Source organism: Geotrypetes seraphini, chromosome 11 (assembly GCF_902459505.1).
Source record: "Geotrypetes seraphini chromosome 11, aGeoSer1.1, whole genome shotgun sequence".
NCBI lineage: Eukaryota > Metazoa > Chordata > Amphibia > Gymnophiona > Dermophiidae > Geotrypetes > Geotrypetes seraphini.
Window position 1 is genome coordinate 122,767,163 of NC_047094.1, and position 20,921 is coordinate 122,788,083.

General features: G+C 45.8%; 1 protein-coding gene across 6 annotated transcripts in view; it reads left to right on the plus strand.

The window, feature by feature from the left end:
• RTEL1 (regulator of telomere elongation helicase 1) overlaps window positions 1-20,921 on the plus strand; it is a 185,376-nt gene that overhangs the window by 24,269 nt on the left and 140,186 nt on the right. For all 6 annotated transcript variants that reach the window (XR_004541050.1, XR_004541051.1, XM_033962814.1 and 3 more), the window contains exons 8-11: window positions 892-976; window positions 3,735-3,800; window positions 3,982-4,132; window positions 7,755-7,793. Coding sequence is in view for 4 of the 6 variants with exons in the window: in XM_033962814.1 (XP_033818705.1) it covers window positions 892-976; window positions 3,735-3,800; window positions 3,982-4,132; window positions 7,755-7,793 (341 nt within the window). In the remaining 2 variants the exon portion in view is untranslated. The remainder of the gene's footprint in view (window positions 1-891; window positions 977-3,734; window positions 3,801-3,981; window positions 4,133-7,754; window positions 7,794-20,921) is intronic.

A 20,921-nucleotide genomic window follows, 5' to 3' on the forward strand; every position in this document is an offset into this window, starting at 1 on the left:
CGTCCCCCGGGGAGAACGGTACAGAAAACCGAATGAATAAATAAATGAAGTGGTGTTACCTGCTTTTTTTTTGTGGGTACAGGAATTGAGATATTGCATCCTTCCCGAGTCACATTGTTCTGCTCGCAGCAGAAGCAGGGTACTGTTCTAGTGAAAAGATTTACTTCCAGCTCATCTGCCAGCTTTTATTTCTGTATATCTGTGTGATCAAATATGGAAACTCCTTTGAGTAAGGTCTCTGACTCTTCCACCCAAAATATTTGTTGAGCAGATTAAGGGTAAGGGGGACACACTAGAAGTGAGCAGATTAAGGATAAGGGGGGACACACCAGAAGTGACAAAACAATCTCTCCTGCTGGCTGGATCAACCTTTGAAAACTTGTGGGAAAAGGGCTGTTTTTGCCACAGATAGCCAGTATCCTTGAAAAGTATAGTCAAACCTCGGTTTGCGAGTAACGTGGTTTATGAGTGTTTTGCAAGATGAGCAAAACATTCTCACAAATCTTGTCTCGCAAGAGGCAGGGACTTCTAGCACTGGCATGGCCTGTGGGCTTCGTGCCGGTGCCAGATGGGGGGTAAGACTGTATGCTGTTTGGGCGGGGGGTTGCCGATTTGCGCGGGAGAGGGGCGTTCGAGCGGGGGGTGGGTGATGCCAGTTCTCGGGGGGGGGGGATCGTATCAAGAGTTTCCCTTACTTCCTATGGGGAAACTCGCTTTGATATATGAGTAATTTGATTTACGAGCATGCTTCTGGAACGAATTATGCTCGTAAACCAAGGTTCTACTGTAGTTCCTGTGCTATTGTGTGAAAGATCAAAATAGGGGCATTGATAGCAAAATATAAGATGGCCTGAGGGGCTCTTCTCACAATGCTTTGTTTGGGTTTGACAGGGTCTGTCCTTATTACCTTGCTCGGACTCTGAAACAGCAGGCAGATATTATCTTTATGCCTTACAACTATTTACTGGATACAAAGGTAAATTGATTGCATGTTTCTTTTATGTTGAATTCTTTTTTTTATTAAAGATAACAAAAAGCTTGCATTAAACAATGTTTAACATTGCAAGAAGCATTCTGATAGCATTAAAACAGATACTACACTCTATCCCCCAGATACTCACAAATTGTGTTAAAAAATACAAATTACTAAGAACAACTTATAAAACTTTGAACCAAAATCCCTGTTAAAATTCACATCTTTTAGGGTCGTCTAAAACTGAAGTTCATGGGACATGACCTTCACAAGTCTATTTTTGTTCTGTCTGGCCACTGTTAAATTGTGCCAAACTATAAACTCTTTGGTGAACATTTAGAAGTTGTTCAACAGTTTTTAATTTAATACATGAAATGCAAGTGCAGAATTTATATTAATTTTTCCATCTAAACCTGAATTGTGAGCAAATACACATGGAAAGAAGTTGAATACATACTGTTACAGCTGAAAATAGTCTTATTGGCCTTATGATTTATTATGTAGCATTCAATGTTCAGTGATGACTGACTGGTAACTAATGTCATTATTCCAGTCATTACAAAATGCTTGTTATGTGTGAATGCCTTGGTGGGAGCACATGTGCTTTTAGCACTGCAGATCTCTAAGAGCTAAGTAATCTTGAATTCTATATCCTTGATTTTGCTTTAAATATAGAATCTAATACCTTCCCTTTTCCTTCAATCTTCTATTCTCAGCTAGTGAAAAAAAAAAGCTTAAAAAAAAAAAAATCCCTGGTGTCCGGGCCATCGACTGGTTGTCGACTGTCGGCTCTCCCCTGATCTTTAGTTTAAAGCCTTCTCAATGAACTTCTTCATGTTCTCAGCTAGGACTCTCGCTCCCTGCTTGGTTAGGTGTAGACCGTCCTTTCTAAAGTACCTGCTTCTTCCCCAGAATGTTGTCCAGTTTCGCACGAAGTCGAAACCCTCTTCTTCACACCATCGCCTCATCCAGGCGTTAACTTCTCTCAGTTTATCCTGTCGCATTGCGTCCGCTCTCGGCACCGGGAGGATTTCCGAGAAAGCCACCCTCACATCTCTGACTTTCAATTTCCTTCCGAGTGATCGGAGCTGGTCCTTCATTACTTCCCTGTCATATTTCCGTCCGCTAACATCATTTGTTCCCACTTGGATAAGTACGGTGGTATCCTTTCCTCCTGCTCCGTCTATGATCCTGGTGATCCTGCTGGCCACATCCCTCACTCTTGCACCAGGCAGGCAGGTAACCAGTCTATCCTCTCTTCCTCCCGCAGTGTGGCTATCCACATTTCTTATGATGGAATCTCCAACTATGATCCCAATCTTCTTTAGTTGGAGGTTCCTCGGGGGTCTTAAGTCCGTATCCATGGTGTAAATCCTGTCTTCCTTCTTCTGTGGCTCATCCCCAGATGGTCTATCTTCTCTTTAGATTGGATTGGTGCCTCCTTCAGTATCAATTATTCCCTCCTCTTGGGTTGTTCGGTTTCTGATCTCAAGCCCTGGGATTTCCACAATCTGCTGGTGGGCATCTTCGATGTATTTCTCCAATTCCTCAATCACTTCACTGATACTGGACTCCACAATCAACCTCTCCTGCTTGTGCTTTTCCTCCTTATGACTGAGAAGTTCCTCGAGTTCCTTCATGGTTCCCTCCAGCAACCAGACTTGCTGTTTCAGGCTTTCCAGCTCCCTGCACCGACTGCAAATGTATGCTGTAGTCCCTGAGGGGAGGTAGTCATACATACTGCAGCCGGAGCAGAAGACTGGAAAGTTCATCTTATGGCTTCCGTGGGTGCTCATAACCTGTTTCCTCCTCCGAGCTGCCTGTGCTTTATATGTGAACCCCTTTTACCAGAATGTTGTGTGCGTCCTCCTGTCAATTAGTTGTCCTCCTTTCTGCTCCAACCAACCGTCTGTGTGTATATAACAGATTACAACTTACGATTTGGGATTACTAATTTGTTGGCCTTGCTTCCTGGCGCTTTCTTAAGGTGTCTTCGCAAAGGCGCTCGCCTTCGCCATGCGCCGAACGGCTGCGCGCCGTTGGCCCTCCCCCTTTTAAGGGGGAGCCTTGTCGCGCTGCTGGTGACGTGTAGGGGGTGGGCGGAGCTAACTCTCGCCTTCCCCCACGCAGCCTACAGTCCCCTTTAGCCTTCCCCTCCTGTAAATGGTATCGTAGAGAAACTAAACAGGCAAGCAACTCACAGCTGAATTCTGCCTGATGTGGGACATTCTCCGCAGCTCTCCCTTTTAAGGGGGAGCCGAGTCACGCTGCTGGTGACGCGCAGGGGGTGGGCGGAGCTAACTCTCGCCTTCCCCACGCAGCCTACAGTCCCCTTTAGCCTTCCCCTCCTGTAAATGGTATAACCTCTGGAAAAAGAGCACAGGGCTTTTACTTATTGAGCTAATGCAGCTTCCAGGCAGATGTCTTTGACTGTCAAGTTGCCCATTTTAACAGAATGAATATCCCCCATTCCCTCTGCAAGGAGGAATTACTGCCAGGGCCTCAGACTTTGATAGATTTCATTTAAAGCCTGAAGTGTCTCAAAACTTCTGAAAACTTTTTATTTCTTTTATTGGGAAAAAAAAAAAAAAATAAGACTTAGGTTGGGTCAGAGAAAGTAATAAAGATATAACTGCAGAGAAAAGAGGAGAGACGAGAAGCCAGAAAATATCAAAGATGAAATGGACCTGTATGTCAAGAGCAGGAAAACAGCTAAATGTAGAAACACCTTAACTTAGAAACATCTTTTCTGCCTTTGCAGAGTCGCCGAGCGCACAACATTGACCTGAAAGGTACAGTGGTGATATTTGATGAAGCTCATAATGTGGTGAGTGACTTCTTTCTGTATCCTAAGGGGCTGGGCTCTGTTGAATAGGATAGATGTTCTGAGTCTAATGTGGGACTTATGAGCTGGGCTAGAAACTGTTTTCCTCTTTCTTTCTACAGAAATCTCTCATGTTTCTCTTCCTCACTATTCATTGACTTCCTCTCTCTGGTATCCTTTCTAGGAAAGAATGTGTGAAGAGTCTGCCTCGTTTGACCTTACACCTCACGATCTGGCTTCAGGGATAGATGCCATAAACCTAGTACTGGAAGAGCAAGCCAAGATCATTCAGTCTAGTGATCCCCATGAAAACAGCATGGAGTCCACTGGTTCAGGTGTGTTGTGGGGTAGGAGCAGAACTGTATGTAGAGAGGTGGACAGATGCAAAAGGGGAGGTCTTGGCTGAGAGCTGATGGAAAATATCTGTGGTAAAGAAAGACACGGTGATTGTTACCTGCGGGTAGGCTGCAGGAATGGGGCAAAACAAAGATTGGTAACTGGGTACAGGGACAAGGCCATTCACTGCCTGTGGAGTGGTGAATAGCCTTGTCCCTGCAGTAAAGTATCTGCTGTGCACAGAGAAATGAGGGGAGTGGCCAAGATGGTGGCACCAGGCAGCTTTGAGATCGAGCTCTGTGAGCTATCAGCATACTTTTTTTCTTTTTTCATTAAGCTGCATAAACTGAAGGCTATAGTAAAGCTGCCAGCTTCCTCAACGCCTTTGCAGCCATCTTGACAGCTCCCGATTGAGCAATTCCTGCCTGTGTCTGCTCACTAACAGGCAATGGAAGCCCCGCAGCGCGAGAGGGCAGAGAAGGTCCAATCACACAGGGGCACAAGATCTCACTCTCGCCCTTATCCCCAGTCACGCCTCCCTGTCCGGCTGAAGCAGCTATCACAGAAGTGAGAAGCAAAGCTGCTGAAGGTGCAGCGTGTGAACCTGCCAAGGAGGTGGAAATGCTAGATGAGCTTCTACCGAAGGAGAATATCTTTGGGGAATTGGCCCCCACTGGAGAGATGACTTTGGAAGCAATTTGGGGAATGCTCAAGAGGCTGGATACAGTTACCCAGAAAACATCTAAAGTGGTACAGGTTTTGGGGGAAAAACTTGATGACATTACTAAAACTTTGGTACAAACTTATTTTGAAACAAAAAATGCTTTGACAAAAATGGATTCTGAAATAAAATCTCTACAAGAATTTAAGAATACTATGATTAAGGACAGTTTCACAATACACAGACAAATTGAAAATATTGTAAACTTCAATAGAAGGTTGAATGTGAGAATTCTAAATTTCCTCTAGACCCCAGGGACACCCCCTTATGACATGTTCAAGAAATATCTTTTGGAAATACTAAAATATACCTCTGAAAGTATTTCACCATTAAATAAAATTTATTATCTTCCTTCAAATGTTAAACAGCCTCGAGGGGACTTGGAAGGAGAAGAATATCAAACTACTCAACTTGATTTGCAAAACTTATCTGATTAACAGAGGAAACACCTAGAACAACTCTATTAGTATCTTTTGTCTTCCACAAGATATAGATGCATTTATGAAACAGTATTTTAGAGTTCCAAAAAAATGTTTTTTTACGGCAAGCGGCTAAGGGTCTACCAGGATATCAAAGAATACTCAAGAACGCAGAAAGCAATTTTTGGAGTTAAGACAAAGAGTCTAAATTTTTAGGGGGCATCATTTTTACTTGTTTATCCCTGCAAGTGCGTTGTAAAATATATGCAAATAAAATGTGTATTTTTTCTCCCCGAACATTTGAAAGCTTTTCTTGAGACGAAAAGAATTGCTCCAAACTGAGGGATTTGAACGAAATGGCAGAGAAAATTGTTAAGCCTCTTTTGTAATATTTTATTTTCCTCATTATTTATCTTCTCATATTATACCTGCCTTATCTCCCCCTACTTATTGTGGTCTAATTAGGGTATAAAAAGTTTTGGGTTGTTTTTGGTCTTGTTGAAGTAATGTGAGGTAACCATTATTCCTACCGTGTTTCTGTAACAAAAAGTAATGTCTTGAATATGATTGAAATATAAATAAATAATTTTTTTTTTTAAAAAAGTGTATCTGCTGCGCATTGCCTCCCTTCCCGGTCAACAGCCTTCCTCAAGATTGCACGGTCCAGCAGCCCTCTTCCTTCTCTCTCCCAATTGCCGCAGTCTGTGCATCTCTTCCCCTTGTTGGGCCATCTCCCTCCCTTCCCCTCACCTTCGCTTGCACTTTTCAGAGTTTTCTCTTTGAGCAGCTAGGATGCCATTGCCTTCTCGCAAGTCATGCACGATTGCCCCGAAGATTCAGGAAGTTGCATCAAAGGAGATTTGGGGTGGTCATGCATGACTTGTGACAAAGATGTGGCATCCAGGCCACTCAGTGAGACAGAACCTTGATTTTTAAAAGCGCCTGTGAAGGTGATAGGAAGGGAGGGAGATGGCCCAATGAGGGGAAGCGGTCAAGTGGTGCCAAAGAGGAGGAGGAGGACCAGATGCCGATGGGAAGTGGAGAGAAGAGAGGAGGGTGCAGACACTGCATGGAAGTGGGGAGGGAGAGGGGAACAGAAACTGCATGGAGTGGGGAGGAGAGAGAGAGAGAGAGAGAGGAACAGACGCTGGAAGGAAGTGGAGAGAGAGAGAGGTGAAGATATCGAAGGGAAGTGGAGCAGAGGGAGGAGCAGACGCTGGAGGGGAGAAAGGCGAACAGATAGTGAGGGGAAGGGGAGAGAGGAACAGACGCTGAAGAGAAATAGGGAGGAGAGAGGGGGGAGCAGATGCTGCATGGAAATGGGGAGAAGTTTGGATGTAATCCGCCTTGAACCGCAAGGTAATGGCGGAATAGAAATCACTAATGTAACGTAAGAGAGAGAGAGAGGGGAGCAGATGCTGCTTGGAAGTGGGGAGAAGAGAGAAAGAGGGGAGCAGATGCTGAAGGGAAGTGGAGAGAGCGGAGCACATACTGGATGAAAGGAGGGGATAAATAAAAGGCACATTCTGGATTGGGGGAAGAGGATAGAGTTAGTGAGATACTGAAAGGGGTGAGAGAAAGAGGTGGCAAACTGTAGGTAGACACAATGAAAGGGATATTGAGGACTGGAAGGTAAGAAAATAGACAAGATATAGAAGGGCAGAAAAGACAAGGAAGGGAGAGGAGAGAGAGAGAGGTACCAGAGCAGTGGGGGTGTGGGAGGTGACAGATACCAGATCTGAAGGGAGAAAAGGAAGGGAGAGATGATAAAAATCATCTGGAGGAGGGAGTGAGAGATGGAAAGAAGACAGAGATACCAGACCATGGGGGGAGCGGAGGGAAGATGATGGGTGTGTGACTAATCGGGGAGAGAGAGAGGGAGAGATGGAAGGGAGAGGCAGACAGTTTCTGGTAGAGGCATAGAAATAGAGCAGATGCCATATGGAAGAGGTAGAGAGAAGACAGACAATGGATGGAAGGAAGAGAATGATAAGATGAGGAAAGCAGAAACTAGACAACAAAGATAGAAAAAAAATTATATTTCTTTTTTTTGTTTTGGGATAAAGTAATTCAGTATATTAGTTGTGTTGATAAACATTTATAAACAAAGCCCTGCCAGCTGAAGATCTTCCTTTAGTTCGGGAGCCAGAACTCTGATTGATTTATAAAATGACAATTGTACAGAATATTGTTTCTTTTTATACTTTAATAAAATAAGTTCAGTATAAAACTATTCAAGGCTTGTACAGATGGGATCAGATGGTTTGTGAGGATGGGGACCGAGCTTGCGGAGATGGGGTCCGAGCTCGCGGGGAAGGGGCGTGGTGGGTAGGGGATCGAGATTGGGGGTTTGGGGTGGGATGGGGACCAAATTCGTGAGGACAGGGCAGAGACGAGGACAAATTTTTTCCCTGTGTCATTCTCAAGTTTGTGTTAGGAACTGGGACAAACACTCAGACCTCTTATCTTCTTTCTCCACAGGACTGAACTTGCAACTGGAAAACATAGCCAAGATAAAACGTATGTCCTGCTGTGGGGCTTGGACATGGGTGGGGGATTATTTCAGTTCATACTAAAAATCCTGCTCTGGGGCTTAGAAATGATTGAGAGGGTCATTTCAGTTTATACTGTTCTGTAAAGTCTTTTTCCTGTTGTCGCTCACATCGCACTTTTTCCAGTGCAATAGGAATGATATGCTGAACCATAAAGTTATCCATCCATGCTCACGAGCATACTACAGAAGATATCAATCGCAGCTTTTCAGCTCCTCCTCACTGGTCTCTGCTGCCCCCTTCATGTCTTCCTTGTGCAGGCAAGCATGAAGGTGTTTTGATCCGCTCCTATTGTTTGTTTGTTTTATGCGGTCTTTTTACGGTCTTTTTCAGTGGTTTACAGTTTTTACTTGGCTCCAGAACTGGCTGTGCCTTCTTTGAGAGGAGCAGACTGTCTTAAACTGGCAGGTGCACCCTTTGTGGACCTGTTCAGCCAGTTTGCTGAATATTTGTGAAGCTCAGGGTTCCAAGCCCTCAGCATTTGTTCGCTTCCTTGACTTGGTCAGGAACTTGAGCATAGGCTGTTGGGCATCAATAGCATTCTTTGGGGCACTCACGGTGCCAGCTGCGGTTTCACACCCACCCCCACCTCCTTTTGGCGTTCATCGTGACCTGGGGGGCGGAGTGGAGGTTCAGTCTGACTGAAGTCTGACTGTCAGCCTGAAGATCTCAGTGGGACAGCTGACTGCTGGATTGAGGCAGAAAATCCCTCCAGATCCAGCTACTCTTTCAAGGAGCTGTAGCAGATTGCAACATCTTTTCCCCTGCACATGGTCTGTGAGTACAGGCTGTGACAACCTATGGGGAAAATCGAAAGGAGCAGGGGGGGAGGGGAGGATCTTAAAAACTGTGTTTTGATGGTTTCTGCAGCTAGAGCTTTGTTCCCCCCACACCTACCTCTTTTAAATCCTATTTTTAGGTGGCTCTGAAGCATTTCCAGATTTTTTTTTCCCTCTAAGTTCTAAAACTCCCTTAAAACAAATTGTTAGGGATGGAGTCCTCAGACCTAATACCCCTATTTCATGGCTTATTTGTGCTGGATGAGCGGCTGAGGAGTGCCCTTGCGCCACATGCCACGCAGCACAAGAAGGATGGGTTGGAGCTTCAGACTTAGCCCCTCTATGGGCCATTAGAATAGGAGAACAGCTCCTGAGCAGACAGCTGGGGGAAACAGGAGCTTCTTTGGAAGCCCAGGTGATCCTCGAGAGGAAGGAATGCTGGCTTTGGCAAACCTGTGTAGTAGAGATTGGAGCATAGAGAGGGCTCAAACTTGACTGGCAGAGGGCCTAGTGGAGCGAAGGAGTCTGTGCGACAAAGAGGTCCTCAGGGAAAGTGAACGACTGGGAGAGTCCTCACAGAGATCATCTGAGGGACTGGAAGCGTCCTCGGGGTATGAAAACTGAGTGACTGGGAGAGTCCTCAGAAAGAGTCCTCAGTGTGTGTCCAGGAGAAGATGATTGAGTGACTGGGAGAGTCTTTGGGGCATGTGTCTGGGAGAAGACGACTGAGTAACTAGGAGCAGTGGAAGTCTGACAAGTTACCAGAGCAGGGACCGGAGAAAGTGGCCAGAAGACCCAGAGGAAGTAGCCAGACAAGGTCTTGGTCCTAGGCTGATGGGGGACCGGTGGGGTCGGTGGTGACCAGTGGAGAGACTGATAATGGTACAGGAAGCGGCTTGAGGAGCCAGAGATAATTGGCCGAAGGTGACTGGTGAATGACTGGTGGAGAGTCCGGCAGGGCCGGGGGTGACTAGTGGAGAGACTGGAAGCTGCCTGAAAACCTAGAAATTCAGGGAGAGACCCGGTGATGTGAGTGCGAGTGAAGTGTTTTAACAAAGCCTGCTGGTGGTTTAGCAGAGCCTGATGAAGGAGGAGAAAAGACCAGAAGTGTTGGAGTGATGGCTGATGACCGCTCGGCTCAATCATACCTTCTTTCTCCCAAAGGTGGTGTCGGATTTCCCCATCGACCAGGAGGGTTCGTCTGCCTGATTTTCAGTCCACAGGGTCTGACAAACAGGATAGAGTTTTGAAGAAGCTGGATGTCTGCAGGGCTTTGCTCCAGTACTTGGAAAAGACAAATGAATCTCATCTTTCTGACCACCTGTTCATGCTTACCAGCCACTCCCACTTGGCAAGCATGCGTCTAAGACCTCTAGTGCTAGATAGATTTGCATGGCCATCTCTTCGATATACATTGCTGTGGGAAGCAGCCACCAGTCTCTTCAAGGCACGCTCGATCAGGAGTGTCACCTCTTCCTGGGTGGAGTCTTGAGCAGTTTCACCAACAGAGATCTGTTGGGCAGCTACTTGGTCTACTCTTCATACCTTTTCCAGGTTTTGCAGAGTGGATGAGGCGGCTCAGGAGAACTGTGCTTTTGGGTCCTTGGTTTTGCAGACAGGCTCTTCTATTGCTACCTAGACGTCAGCCGCTGCTTTGGTACATCACCACACATATGAAATCTGTAGTAGAGAGCTGCACGGGGACGACGGGAATCCCATGGGACCCGCGGGTTCCCCCTTCGGGTCACGGGGATCCCTTGGGGATGCCCCCTAGGGTCGCAGGGATCCTGTGGGGACGCCTCCTAGGGTCACGGGGATCCTGCGAGATTTGATGCACTCGAGCCGCGAGGCTTGTCTTTTCCCTACCTGCCCTGCCGCAGCACACAGCCGACCAGAAGTCTTCCACGATGTCAGCACTGACGTCTGAGGGAGGGCTTAAGCAAAGCCCTCCCTCCCTCCGACGTCAGCGCTGACATCGGGAAGACTTCTGGTCGGCTGTGTGCTGCGGCAGGGCAGGTACGGAAAAGAAGACGAGCCTCGCGGCTCGAGCTCCATTTTGTAGGGAAAAGTTTTCCTGCAGTGGAGCTGTCCAATGCACCATTCACTCTTTGTGCCTTTTCCGTATGAAAGGTGGAAACGGGGGATATGGGGTAAGGGAAATAGACTTCCACCACCACACAAAGTAGGTTAACTGTCAGGTAGATTTGAATTTCTTATTTGAAACTTTAGTCTTAATGATTTGAATTTAGTTTGTATTTTTCAGTAGTTCAAGGCAACTTGTATTCAGATAGTTGGTACATTGTAGACTTATGTACTTTTTTGTGTTTTTGCTAAGATTGTAAACTATTTTGGATCCTCTCTTTGGGATGAAAGGCAGTGGAGAAGGAGTAGCCTAAATGGTTAGAATAGAAGCTGAGAACCAAAGAGCCCCAATTGAAAGCCTGCTGTACCTCATTACATTCTTGGGCACGTCACTCCAGTCTCCATTGCCTTAGATATAGATTCAGATTGAGCCTTCTTGTGAAAGGAAAATACCTACTGTAACTTGCTTTGAGCTACCACTGATAAAGGCAAGAGCTAAATCCAGAATCTCTTCCCAAAATATGTGTTGTTTTGGGGGAGGTGTTTCTGTTTGGTGAATCCTGGTTTACCTTTAAGATAGATTAGGTTTTGTGTGTTTAATTTTGTAGCATGTCTTCATGTTAGTAGTATTGTGGTAAGTGTCCATTTTGCTTGCAGATGAGGGCTGGGAGGCGGAACACAAAAGGGGGGAGGGAGTGCGTTTTTGGCACAAGGCATGAACTTGGGAGAGAGGATGGAGGAAGGGAGGGAAAGAGGTGGGGGAGGGAATGCGTTTTTGGACACAGAAGGCATGAACTTGGGAGAAAGGAAGGGAGGGAAAGAGATGGTTGTGTACATGGGAATGGAAGAAAGGAAAATTTTTGGTCATAGGGAGGGAGTGAGGTACAGATGAGAGGGAGAAATATTGTGGTGGAAAGGGAGCAGTGGGACAGATTGAAATGGATGCAAGAGGGAGGAATGTTGGACATAGTGGTGAAGGGAATGGAGGAAGAGATGTTGCATGGTACTGGAGAGGGGTGATAGAAGGAGAAATGTTGAGCATGGGGCTGGTGGGCAGGCACGAAAGATGAGAAAGGGATAAATGCTGGGGCTGGTGGGCAGGCACGAAAGATGAGAAAGGGATAAATGCTGGACCATGGTAGCAACAGAAGAATTTACAGAAGATGGGAAAGCTGAAAAAAGAAACTGGGACCAACTTTATGGAAAAATAAGTCTCCAGACAACAAAGGTAAAAAACGGAATTTATTGACTAAAATATGTTAGCTTTGGGAAATGTATATAGCAAATGTCTTTGTATTGTGTTCAAAAGAAAAGGAAATGCATTTCTGATTTTATTTCTACAGTGTTGAAGTACTTGCTGACCCTTGCTGTGACTGGTGGGGATCCCCAAGCACCGCCAGCAGAGGACCTCCTCTAGAGACGGCCAAAACTCCTCTCCATCTAGCACAGCAGTCGCTGGCAACATCCATGAGCCACTGAGGTGCCAGCATCTGTGACTCAGGGACGCTACTGCTGCCTGCCAAGCTTGGCAAAAGGGACCCCTGGCCAACTGCAAAGGAAGTCCTCAGCTGACAGCTTGGGGGTTCTCATCAGTTGAGTATTTATATTTTATATTTACATTAGAGGCTCTGGTAGAAACCCATTTACAAAGTATGTATTCTTCCCAATTAATATTTCCAAATTAATAAAGTCTCTTTGCTTATTTGTAAATGGGTTTCTACCAGAGCCTTTAATTCAGTAGCATAATTAAATTAAATTAAATAACTATTTCAGAAGTTTATAGGGACGGAGGGGATTCCTCGTGGGGACAAGTGGAATTTTGGCGGGGACGGTGGGATTTCAGTCCCCACGCAACTCTCTAATCTGTAGTAAATGTAACTGAATGAAAGATTAGGTTCTTACCTGTATAAGCTTCTTTCAGTTAATTTACTGCAGATTCCTTACGGCCCACCCTCTGTCTATCCTGTATCGCCTGCTTTCTGTTTCGGATATTTCTGTGTTCTAAGCATGGAGTTCTCTTGTCAGCCAGATGGCTAAATGTCAAGAAACCTAGTATGAGTAAGTGTATTCTTCATTCTCTGGCTCCCTTCATATTAGTGCCAGTTGCACACAGCAGGTTGTTTCTTTATGGCTATATTTCAATTGTTATGATGTTTTCTTCTGATTATTGGTTTTCTAAGTTGCAGTGCAGTCCAGAATTGCTTATTGTTACAGGGAGTTCCCCGTTCCCCTCCAGTTTTGTCTCTTGTTCCAATGGAGCTCGATTGCTTTGGGACTAAACTGAGGTGTGGATTTGGGCTCCACCTCTATAGCGGAGGTGCTCAAAGCTGTAAGTATTCTCACTCTGCAAGCCCAGTTCACAGGAAGGGATAAATCACCACCACATGTATGGCGAGGATTTGGACAAGTTGGTTCATGCTTTGACTCTAAGGTGCCCCGTCTTCCTGAGAACCATTCTCGCCCGCCTTTGCAGGGTGGCGTTGCCCAGGAGTGTTTGCGTGACTTTTGTTGATTCCGCCCTGGTCAGGGGGCAACATCTTTTCCTTCCATGGGCTGTTTCTTTTAGTACATGCAGTCCTTTCGGGGTGTCCATCGGGGGAGGTTGTGACTCTTCCAGAGGTCCCTCTGCCGCGCCCGCCTGGCCTAATGACTCCTTGTGGGCCCTTCACCTGGTGCTGGTGGGAGCCCGGTTGTGGGAGTTTTACCAGGGGTAGGCTGAGATAGGACAGATCGGTGGGTCCTGGAAGTAATTCAGGAAGGTTATGTTCTGGAGTTTTCCCTGCCCTTGGCAGATCGTTTCCTCTCTTCTCCTTAGGCAGCTTGGAAGAAGCGGGCTTTTTGTCAAAACTGCAAAGGTTGCTTGACCTTAAGGCGTGGTACCAATGCCCTCTTGTGAAGTTCGCACTGACAGTTATTCCATTTACTTCATGGTGCCCAAGAAAGAGGGGTCTTTTTGGCCCATTTTGGATCTGAAAGGTGTCAATAGGGCACTCAAAGTTCCGTCTTTTTGCATGGATACCCTGAGATCTGTCATTCTGGTGGTCCAGCCTAGAGAGTCCCTAACTTCACTCGATCTGACGGAGGCCTACCTGCATGTTGTGATTCGGGCCTCCCATCGGTGTTTCCTTTGCTTTGCGATTTTGGGAAAGCACTATCAGTTTTGTGCACTTACTTTTGGTCTGGCCATGGCTCCACAGACTTTCACCAAGATTATAGTGCTCGTGGCAGCGGCCTTATGCAAGGAGGGCATCCTGGTTCATCCCTATCTAGACGACAGATTAATTCAAAGTCCTTTCAGGAGGGCTCCCAGGTTATGGCTTGGGTTGTAGAGTTCCTGCAGTCGCTGGGATGGGTGGCCAACTTGTCCAAGTGCCGGTTGAATTTGTCTCAGTGCCTGGAATACCTCAGGGTTCTCTTCGACACCTGCCTGGGGAAAGTCTTCCTTTAGAGGTCCAAGTGTGCAAGTTGCAGTCACCGATTCACTTTCTGATGGATTGTCGGTGTCCTCGAACGCAGGATTTTCTGCAGGTCTTGGGGTTGATGGTGGTCTTCTTGGACATGGCCAAATGGGCTTGGGGTCGCAGGCGCCCACTTCAGTATGCTGTTCGGCAGTGGTTGCCTCAGATGCACGATCTGGACTCTCCCGTTCCGCTTTGGGGGGGTTAGTTCGTCACAGCTTCTGCTGGTGGTTACAGTCTTCCAATCTGGTGCAGAGAGTGAGTCTGGATCAGCCTCAGTGGATGGTGCTTATCATGGACGCCAGTCTCTTCAGTTGGGGAGCTCAGTGTGTCGGTTGCTCAGCTCAGGCTAGCTGGTGTCTGGAGGAAGTGACCTGGTTGATCAATGATCTGGATACCAGAGCCATCTAGTTGGCGTTACTAGCATTCCAGACATTGCTGACTGGCAAATCAATTTGGGTGCTCTCAAACTATTTACGTCAATCGTCAAGGGGAAACCAAGAGTTGTCTAATGGTGCATGAGGCTTCTTTGCTCATTGCTTGGGCAGAGACTTATCTTCTAGACATCTCCGCTTCCAACAAAGGGGGAGTGGAGAATGAGCAGGCGGATCTCTTCAGTCATCATATGCTCAATCTCGGTGAGTGGTGTCTAGGTCCCATGGCTTTTGAGTTGATTGTGCAGGCTTGGGGCTGGCCAGTCGTGGACCTGATGGTCATGAGTGTTAATGCCAAAGTGCCAAAGTTCAGTTGGCACAGAAGTTACCAGGCTGAGGGACTGGATACTCTGGTGCAGCCTTGGCTGACGGCCGGCCTTCTATATGTTTTTCCCCCATGGCAGATGGTGGGCAGGGTCCTTCTTCGCATTGCTAGTCATATCGGCCGTGTGATCTTGATGGCTCCGGACTGACCCAGATGCCCGTGGTATGCAGATCTGGTTCATCTTCTCGTGGCAGATCCTCTTCCACTGCCCCTCTCGTCTGACCTTCTGACACAGGGTCCCATTCCAATGTTCGATTTTCTTACTGCTTGGCTCTTGAAAGGGAATACCTAAGTAAAAAAAAAAAAAGTTATTCAGATAAGGTGATCTGCACCTTCTTGGGTTCCTGGAACCTTTACATCTCTCGGGCTTATGTATGAGTTTGATGTCTCTTTGAGGAGTGGTGTTCCGCGTGTGGCGTGGTTTCCCTTTGCGCTTCTTTACCTCAGGATGCAGGATGGTCTGGACAGGGGCCTTGCCTGATCCTCCCTCCGGGTTCAGCTTATGGCTTTTTCTATGTTTCATGGTTTGATACATGGTAAGTGTCTGGCCTCTTCGCCGGATGTGGTTTGGTTTTTGAGTGTGGCAAAATTGCTCCGTCCTCCAGTGTGGCTTTCGGTTCCAGCATGGGATCTCAATCTGGTTCTTTCCATGCTCATGTGCCTTCCTTTTGAGCCTCTTGGCTCCTACACGTTGAAGGATCTTACTCTTAAGGCGGTCTTTCTTGTGGCCCTTCTATGAGATGCCTTTTCTTGTAGGCCTCCCTTCTTGGAGTTCCTTAGGGAGCAGTGGCGTACCTAGCATATGTGACACCCGGGGCCCATCATATTTTGGCACCCCCCCATCTGTACGAAAAACATGATTTTTAGTAACAAGCCACACGTCACACATGAGTACCTAGGAAAAGGCAGCATTTTACATATGCAGTGAGCAGTACAACATCAATATACCCATTGTAAAACTAAACAAGCCAGACTAGTACAGATCAATCCTAACAGAAAACCATGTCTTTTGAACACACAGAACACAGAAAATACCTTCTCCTAGTATGGAATATGTCATCACAAACTAACTCCTCCCTCTTTTACAAAACTGTAGTGTGGATTTTAACTGTGGTGGTAACAGCTCTGACGCTCATAGAATTCTGAGCATCAGAGCTGCTACCACCACACCACGGCTGGCGCTAAAAAACGCTCCACAGTTTTGTAAAAGGGGGGATAAAATACATAGACAAAGGTTAAATTGAACCAACAAGAAGCTGGACTCTGCATACAATGCAACACCACAGAAACAGTGACACATGTCTCCTAAAGCATCAAATAAATAGAAAATTTTTGTTCTACCTTTGTCTTCTCTGGTTTCTGCTTTCCTCATCTTGTTACTCTCTTCCTTCCATCCACTGTCTGCCATCTCTCTGCCCCTATATGGCATCTTCTCTCCTTCTATGCCCCTTTCAGAAATTGTATGCCTCCCCCTTCCATCTCTCCTTTCACCCCCATTGGTCTGGCATCTCTCTCCTCTCCTTCCCTCTCCCACACCTCTCTTCAGCAATCCCTTTCTTCCCTCATTTTCCTTTTCAATTTATTTTCTGCATCCATCTAGATTACCTTCTTACTACCCTCTCATCAATTTCCTTTTTTACTGTCTACCTACAGCTCGCCACCTCTTTCCCTCTCCCCCTCCAGTATTTCCCTAACTCAATCCTTTTCCCCCATCATGTGCCCTCCTTTTATTTATCCCCTCCTTACATCCTCTGCCTTCTTCTCTCTCTTCCTTCTCTCCACTTCCATCATCTGCCCCCTTCTCTCGCTCTCTTCCCCCTCCTTCCACCACTGGCCCCCTTCTCTCGCTCTCTTCCCCCTCCTGATTTGGCCGGCCGAGATGAGGGAGTCACTTCATGTCAGAGGAGGAGGCCAGTGGAAATTGTGCTGGTGGAGAGATCAAGGCTGCCACTAACAGAGGGTAACTGGGTTGTCTTTCTGCAGGAATGGATGCAGGGTCCTAGACATGAACAGCATAGACGAGGAGTGCATGGACATGAGTGCAACCTGTGCTTGAACCACCAGGGACTGCCTTTGGTACCTTTCCTTTCATGACTTGGGTGCCTCTTAACACTGTGATAAAAGCTGTCTGCTACTATTAAGGAAATCTTACTATTTCTAGTCTGGGCTTTTCTCCTAGGCCTTGCTTGAAGATCTTTCACTTCATACCAACTAGAGAATGACACGGTGACAAAATTCATCACCGTTCCCGTCCCCGCGGATAACTGCGGGAAACCATCGTCATGTCATTCTTTAAGGAGAGAGGGAAGAATCAGAGTATGAATGGCCACAACCACTGACCCTCAAGCTTTGCGTTGAAGAATGCTGATGTAGGACTGAGGTTGAAATAGACACTAGAAAACGACATGGGATTATTTCCCGCGGTTATCCGCGAGGACAGGAACGGTGATGAATTTTGTCACCGTGTCTTTCTCTAATACAAACCTGACCTAGAGCCTAAGGTAGAGTACTCTGACTTAGAGTTTATAGAGGAGGCTATGTCAGTAGGTTCTTAGGAGGCCTTAATGCTCTAGCATTAAGATGAAGCAATGGACCTTGGGGAAAGGCCATGTGAATATAATGATGATGAAAACATGCTGGTGGATTAGAAAAGGTTTTTGAAATACTTCAGAGTCTAATTCTGTGAAATGCTGCCAGTGTGACTTTAATGCCAAAGCTGGGTGTTTGAAGATGTACAAAGTTTGAACTAATGATATTTGAAAAAATACTGCTCTGTAGAATAGCACTGTCAAGTTGACTGTGTTCGTGAGAAAAAATATAGACTGTGAATCAAGGTTTCTGAAAGGACATATTTTCTTCAGCTATGAAGCAATGTTGGTTTTGAAAGTAACACGGCAGAGTGAATTCCTCGGCGGACAAGGCCAAAGCAGCCTGTTTAGAGTGCTGCCATCCCGACGCTGCTTTGGATGAAGGTATGTAGGGCTCGCTCGTGGTCAGTGGGGTTTGGTTGAGAGAGAAGGATGGAGGGTCAGTGGGGGGTTCGGCTGCGCGGTGGGAGCAGGTTGAAGAGTTGCTGCCAGCGAATCCTGGGACTAGGGCTTACTTTTGGGGTATGGTTTATATTAAGACCTACCCCGAATATCATGCTAGGGCTTATTTTTGGGTAGGTCTTATTTTTGGGGAAACACGGTATATCCTCTGCATACATCGGATGTGGCGAGCAACCGCCTGTCTCCTTAAAGATGCATTCGACAAGGGGAGTGGCCTCCTTTTTTTTTTTAACTTTATTTTTATTGAATTTAACATACTTACAAGTATAACTGCTTGGTTTAGAAATACAGAATCATGTTCCAAAAGAAAAACATCATTGAACATTACAATATTTAAAATAAATATATATATGAAACTTAACTCTTCCTTAGACCTCAAATTAGGAGGAGGAAAAAGAAAACAAAGATATTATAGGGAGTAATATTACGATCATATAACAAAAAAGTAAAGGCTTAAACACTACAACCCAGCAATTCCTTTAAGCTACACTCCCTCCACTAGATAAACCTTTGAGATCTAAAAAGGAGCGTAGATGATCTGGTGTAAAATACACATATTTCAGACCTTTAAACTTAACACATTTGCATGGATAAGCTAGCAAAAAAGTAGCACCTAGCTTCCTTGTCTCTTCTCTCATGCCCAAAAACATTTTCCGTCTTTCCTGGGTTATTCTAGTTACATCATGATATAACCATAAACGTTGACCACAAAAAAGTGATCCAGACTTTTTAAAGAATAACCTCATAACTGCATTAAGATCTTGTTCAAAGATAAAGTTAACAATTAAAGTTCCTCTCTCTTTAACTTCCGTAGATGATTCCTCTAATATTGCCGTAAGGTTTTGCAAGTCTTTATCAGTGACCAAATTCTCACCTTTAGGTATATCTGAATTTCTTTTTGAAGTAGGTAAAAAGTATACTTTATTTAGAGGCGGAATCTGATCTTGCGGATAATTCAAACATTCTACCAGAAATTTTTTAAAAATCTCAATGAGTGATATTGCCAAAATCCTTGGGCAATTTAATATTCTCAGGTTCAATCTTTTGTTAAAGTTCTCAATCATTTCTATTTTACGGGCAGTGGAATTTTGTTCTTTAACAATAGTGGTAGTTGAATTTTTCAATGAAACTGACTCAATTTGTATTTTGTCCATGCACTCTTGCTTGACTTTTAGCAAACTTTCAGAAAAATTATCCATTTTCTTAACCATTACCTCAACATCTGAGGCAGTTTTCTCCACCTTCACATCCAGTCTCTTGATAGCCTCCAAAAGTATTTCCAGTGTCACTGCTGGGGTGCTTGTTGGTACTCCTTCTCCTTCGGCAGCCCTTCCTCCCAGCGTTCCAGCTAGGGCAGTAGCTCCTCCCATTGCCTGCTCCGGAGTCTCCAACTCCTCTCCCTCGGGGCCAAGCTCGACACTCTGCGCCTCTGCTGGACATGGGGGCGCAGAGAGATGCGGTGGAGACAAAGATGTCATCAGATCCAGAGACCCGAGTGCTCCCTCACTCAGGTCCGACGCGGAACTCTCCTGCCGCGGGGATATCTGGGTGTCGGCTGGGCTCAGCGGCTGCAAAAAACGCTGAATTGTCTGCTGGGCAGGAGACGATGTGAGTAGCGGCAAGTGCCCCGCTCTCACACTCCCCTTCCTCTTCGTATGAGGCATTCCGTTAGAGTAAGTATCTGTTTCCAGTTATTGAAATGAAGAAAAAGCGCTAAGCCTGCCGAGCACAGCTACATAGCGTCCGCCATCTTGTATTCCTCCTCCCGGAGTGGCCTCCTTTTTGATGGAAGCTCATTCAGTCCCCCCTGAGGAGATTTGTAGATCAGCAACCTGGTCTTCCCTTCATACTTTAACCAAATTGTACTGGGTAGATGTAGCAACACATGACGATGCCACTTTTGGGTCCTCAGTACTCTGAGCAGACTCCTATATCCCTCCCGAGAGTTGGGGACTGCTTAGTTACATCCCTACGGTTCAGCATACCATTCCTATTGCACTGGAAAAAGATTAGGTTCTGACCTTAATAATATCTTTTCCAGTAAATAGGAATGGTATGCTTAAACCCCGCCCAGCAATTATCTGATGCGTCTGTTTCTGACTTAAACTTTATGGTCAGCTTCACAGTTAAGATTATTCTGTCAGTCAGATTGAAGAGTCTCTGTATATACTTAAATGGGAGGAATTTTTGAGCTCCATAAATGTTCACATTGTTATGTTCTTGTTTAACTTTTTTTTCTTACATTCATTGTTCTTCTCCAAGGCTTGTTAATGTTTTACTTGCATTACTGTTCATTCAGTGATGGTTTTACATTTATCTGAGCAGATCTACAGCTGGTTATGGGGAGTTCCCCATACTCCTCCTTCTATAGGGATGTTGCTGGCTTTGGTACGGACTGAAGGGGGCTGCAGAGACTGGGGAGGAGGAGCTGAAAAGCTGTGATTGACATGTTCTTCAGTATGCTTGACATGTTCTTCAGTATGCTCACGAGCGTGCATGGATAACCTTACATTTCAGCATACTATTCCTATCTACTGGAAAAGATATTGTCAAGGTAAGAACCTAATCTCTTTTTCTAGGGTGAAGCGGGGAGGAAGATAGCTGCTAGTGTGGTATATGAAAGGTGGGTTGTGGCTGCCCTGAAGATACTAGTAGAAGAAGATCATAGCATTTTCTGGATGGAGGGAGGGGTTATCTGTTGGAATAGTGGAATGATAGTACAGTGATTGTGGTGCATCTAAGCAAGCCCAAGTAGAATTTGTATAATAAGAGTAAGGGGGCTACCAATGTATTGATTGGATGGCGGTGGTGGTGTACTGGGATGCTGTTGGTAGTGGTGTGATGATAGGTGCTAATACAGTGTTAATGGCAATTTGGAGGGTTGCAGTGTGAGGATAAGATTGATAGGGTTGGCATGGTGTGTTTGAGGAATAGGGGGTACATGGATAACAATAGAAAAGGTGTGGGG